The sequence below is a fragment of the Lactuca virosa genome, chromosome 1 (assembly GCF_052849685.1).
Source record: "Lactuca virosa cultivar CGN04683 chromosome 1, Lactuca_virosa_CGN04683_v6, whole genome shotgun sequence".
NCBI classification, from domain to species: domain Eukaryota; kingdom Viridiplantae; phylum Streptophyta; class Magnoliopsida; order Asterales; family Asteraceae; genus Lactuca; species Lactuca virosa.
The window spans coordinates 16,448,088-16,452,411 of record NC_136426.1 but is presented as its reverse complement, the minus strand read 5'-3'; the positions used below and the strand labels follow the sequence as shown (position 1 = coordinate 16,452,411).

Sequence of the window (4,324 nt, the reverse complement as noted above, 5' to 3'; positions counted from 1 at the left end):
ACCTTTTGTAGTGTAGCTTGACTCCATGGGGCTTGAGTGCCTAGTGCCTCAAATGTGACACCTCAAATGGCTCACACAACATCAAATGCTCTTGGAATAACTTAGAGAGAAATATGTATGCACACTAAAATCGGCCCACTCTTATTTTCACACACTTGTGCAATTTTGGTGAATAATATGATACTTATATAGTATGTTACAATTAGGGTTACACCATGTAAACCCTAATTGTCGTGGCCTTTCGTTTCCATGACCCATGGGTTATGTAACCTCCATGGAGCATCCATGGAGCATCCTATGGGTTTAACCCAACTTGATTATCCATGGAGCTTTGGCCCACTATATAAGTTATGGATGATTTACACAATCAACCCATATATTTAATTAGTCTTCTTTTGATCACATAATTAATTCTAAATTAATTCTTGATCAATGCTAATTAAATATTATTATTCTTATTATTAATATATTAGAACTTATAATATATTAATAACCATAAGTGTCTTATTTCTCTCATTTAGTCTATCTAAGTGCATGATGCCATGCAACCCAAATGGACTATGCCTGGTCGGGTCAAGTACATACCAAATATAGTTATGGACTTAGACACTAATCCAACACCAAGGGCTCCTGTTAGAGGTATCAAGTTCGAACCTTTCTCTTTTATTTGAGTAGATCTCTCATTTTGAAGATTAGGGCTTCCTTTCTTTATATTTTTGGGACTTTGAGGATTTGGGGTTCATGAGGAGGCTTGAACTCCAGATCTGGACCTTAGGAGGTCCCTAGCATCTAAAGGTTCCTGCTTTATTCAGCCTTGATGGGATTTATGAGTGAATAACCCATTTAGACCATGTTCTTGGCTTTTCATGCCCAAAATGCCATGCATGGACGTAAAGTCTATGACTTTACGTGATAAATGAGCCCTGAGAGTATGGATCTGGAGTTTAGGAAGGACTCCTACCTTAAAGTCGTCTGAATACAAGTTGAGTTTGAATGGACTCGCCGAGTTGTTGAACCAACTCGGCGAATAGATTAGGGTTTGTCCCGATGAAGCTTTACCATGCGTCGGCCCGGCGAGTTAGGGGTTAACTCGACAAGCTAGATCTTCATGAGATTCCTGAGAACGATGGGACTCGACGAGTCGTGCAAGTGCACTCGGCGCGTCTGGTCAATTTGGGCTGTTGATTGGAATTGACTTTTGTTGACTTTAGGGTTGGCCAAATGAGTAATGGAGGTCAGGGAAGGGTAAGATGGTCTTTTACCCATTTCGAGGGTTAAGAGTGTAAGAGAGACCAATGAGTGGTGTAGTCGAGTATGAGGAGGGTATTAATTAGAGATATTATCCTTGTGTTAGGCGGAGGCTAGATCGAGGATTCCCGAGCACGAGGCATTTACTTACTAGCTTCCGAGGTGAGTCTTCTCACTACACATACCTAGAGTGGTAACCAGAGTTGTGTGATAGAGTATCTTATATGTTATTTGTGTACTGTGATATACTGCATTATTTCTATGTGATTATTGTTAGGTATTATTCAGAGTTTACAGAGTTAGGACCAGAGGGTCCACAGAGTTAGGACCATAGGGTCCACAGAGTTAGGGTCGGAGGGTCCACCAGAGTTGTGGGACTGGAAGGTCCCACTGAGACACACTGACCCGAGGGTCAAATAGAGTTATAGCCTCGAGTGGCTAATTGTTGTATGTGGTATTTTGGGGAACTCACTAAGCATCGTGCTTACCGTGTTATGTGTTATGTGTTTCAGGTACCTCAGAGGATCGCAGGAAGGCACCGGCATGATTGTACACATCTGTTCGAGATTTTATTGAGGATTCTGAGATTTGACTTTTGTCATGGATTTATGTTGACTTGAGACACTTATGATTTTTATGATATATAATATATGAGTTTTATGTGATTTAAAAATGAAAAAAAAAATTGGTTTGAAAATTTACGTCGTTACATGGGAAGGTCTTGGACATAGTCACATAAATCGCTAATAGGGCCACGATTTCCGTACTGGGTCGTCTGTACCGAAACGCGGTACGCTAACGTTCCCGGTATGCCTTGGTATGCGATTTCTTCCTATAAATTGACGTTTCCCCTTTCATGTGTACGCTGTACGAATGCGATTTGGTTCGCGTTTTTGTTTAATTGAACCCACATTTCAGTAGTAGTAGGGTACTGCGATCGATATCTCAAAAGTCACGATTGAAGTAGTTTTAAGGTCTATCGATTGGAGGGAAAATCACTGATAAATTAAGATGCTCGATCATGCCTCAAACACAATTGAGTGTTCTTCTTATTCCATAATACATAAACGAGTTTACCCCAACAAAATTTTGCATTCAATTTGTGAAATCCAAAGATGGTTTTTGGAAAGAAGAACAGAGCAGGTACCAGTGAGGAAGATGGAGACCTGAATCAAGATGATTTTGTTGATCTTGCAAACGAGGACGACCAGAACGTTGAAGAGGCCAAAGTTCCAGTTGGGATTCATAATCGTAAGCAGTCATCAGGGGGTTTATCACAACAATCAGTACATGATTCTTCCAATTCTAAGCCTTTGATTGATGAAGTTAGGTTTTTAAAGCCTGGAAACAGTAAAAACGCAGGGGGCTCTAAACAGTAGGTGTGTAATCATTTTAATGGAAAGTTTACAAGCTCATACACTCGAATACATACTCATTTTTTTGGAGCTGAACTAGGAAAAAATGCAGAAATTAAAAGGTGTACAGCTGTTTTGAATGATCGAGAACTTTATCAACGGTTGTTGAAGAAGGTGAATGATGCAGAAAAATTTGGAGTCTCTAAATCCTTAAAATGTTCTGTAGTCACTAAAAAACAGAATTTATACTATAAGAAACCGCTAGAGCAATCATTTTCCATAATGGAGAGAAGCATGGTTGATTTACAAATTGTGAAGGCTTTATGTGCAAACGGGATTTCGTTTAACGTCTTGCGTAATCCACAATTTTATGACATGATAAATGCTATAAGAAAATCACCCGAATGCTACAAAGCACCGTCTAGTGAGAAAGCAAGGACCGTTCTACTAGATGAATGTGTTAGAGATGTTGACAAGATCCTAACACCATTTAAGGATACATGGTATTCACAAGGTCTTTCTATAGTATCTGATGGCTGGTCAAACATCAAACACAACCCGTTGATCAATGTTCTTGCTGTAAATAGCCATGGTGCTATGTTTATGCATGCCAACGACTTTTCTGGGGTGGAGAAAACAGGGGAAAGGAATGTAGAATTTTTGAGGCAAGCAATTGAATCTATTGGGCCAAGTAATGTTCTCCAAGTCGTGACGGACAACGCAGCCAATTGTAAAGCAGTGGGAAAGGAACTCGAAAAGGTATACAAGCATTTATTTTGGTCGCCATGTTGTGTTCACACGTTAAACTTGATTTTTAAAGACTTTGCAAGTGAGTTTATTTGGTTAGAGGACACTTATACAAAGGGGAAAAGGATTGTCAAATATTTTTTAAACCATGGACAAGCTTTAGCTATTTTTAGGTACAATTCTAAGTTGGTGCTTCTAAAAGTTGCAAAAACTCAATTTGCCTCTCACTACGTTTTGTTGAAGAGGTTACTCATTTGTAGAGAGGCCCTATCTACAACTATTTCTCTTAATTCATGGAGAGATTGGGTGAAACAAAGTGATGAACACACTAGACAAGTTGGACAGCTTGTTGTTGACAATATCAGGGATGATGAATTTTGGATTGAAGTTGAAAATATTGTACGCATCACAAAACCTATTTTTTTTATGGTCAAATTTTGTGATAGTGAAGGCCCAAAAATGGGTGAAATATATAAAAAGATGGACAATATGTTGGAAGAAATCAAAGAAGTGATGACGGAAATTATGTATGAGTTGTATTTCCCTCAAGTAGAGGAAATTGTATTGAAAAGGTTGGAGAAAATGAACATCCCATTGCATTGTTTGGGATTTGCTTTAAGTCCCCGATTTTACGATACGCATTATCTTGAAAAGTTAGCACCGGGTGGTATACGAAGACAAGCACCTAACCTTGATAAAGAAGTTGTACAAGGTGTAATGCAAGCTTTGAATCGCATTGCAGAAAATAGAGATGAAGAATAATTATTATGAGAACAATTTGCTACTTTTCACATGAAGAGAGGTCTTTATGCATTACCTTCGGCGCAAATTGATGTGGTTACAATGGAAGCAATTGATTGGTGGTCTACTTATGGTGCAAAAACATCGGAATTAGCTGTAGTGGCAAAAAAAATATTGTCACAACCCATAAGTAGTTCTTCAGCCGAAAGAAATTGGAGCACTTATTCCTATAT

General features: G+C 38.8%; 1 protein-coding gene across 1 annotated transcript; it reads left to right on the top strand.

The window, feature by feature from the left end:
• The first annotated feature begins 2,363 nt into the window (after positions 1 to 2,363).
• Positions 2,364 to 4,112, top strand: LOC145111662 (uncharacterized). The gene is made up of 2 exons (XM_079047925.1): positions 2,364 to 2,598; positions 2,704 to 4,112. Exons 1-2 carry the CDS (start codon positions 2,364 to 2,366, stop codon positions 4,110 to 4,112), a joined length of 1,644 nt encoding a protein of 547 aa, XP_078904051.1.
• The last annotated feature ends 212 nt before the right edge of the window (positions 4,113 to 4,324 follow it).

Coding starts and splice junctions, on each gene's coding strand:
- LOC145111662 (XM_079047925.1), top strand. CDS start 2,364: ATGGTTTTTGGAAAGAAGAACAGAGCAGGTACCAGTGAGGAAGATGGA. Junction 2,599..2,703: donor GTTTTTAAAGCCTGGAAACA/GTAAAAACGCAG, acceptor GAGCTGAACTAG/GAAAAAATGCAGAAATTAAA.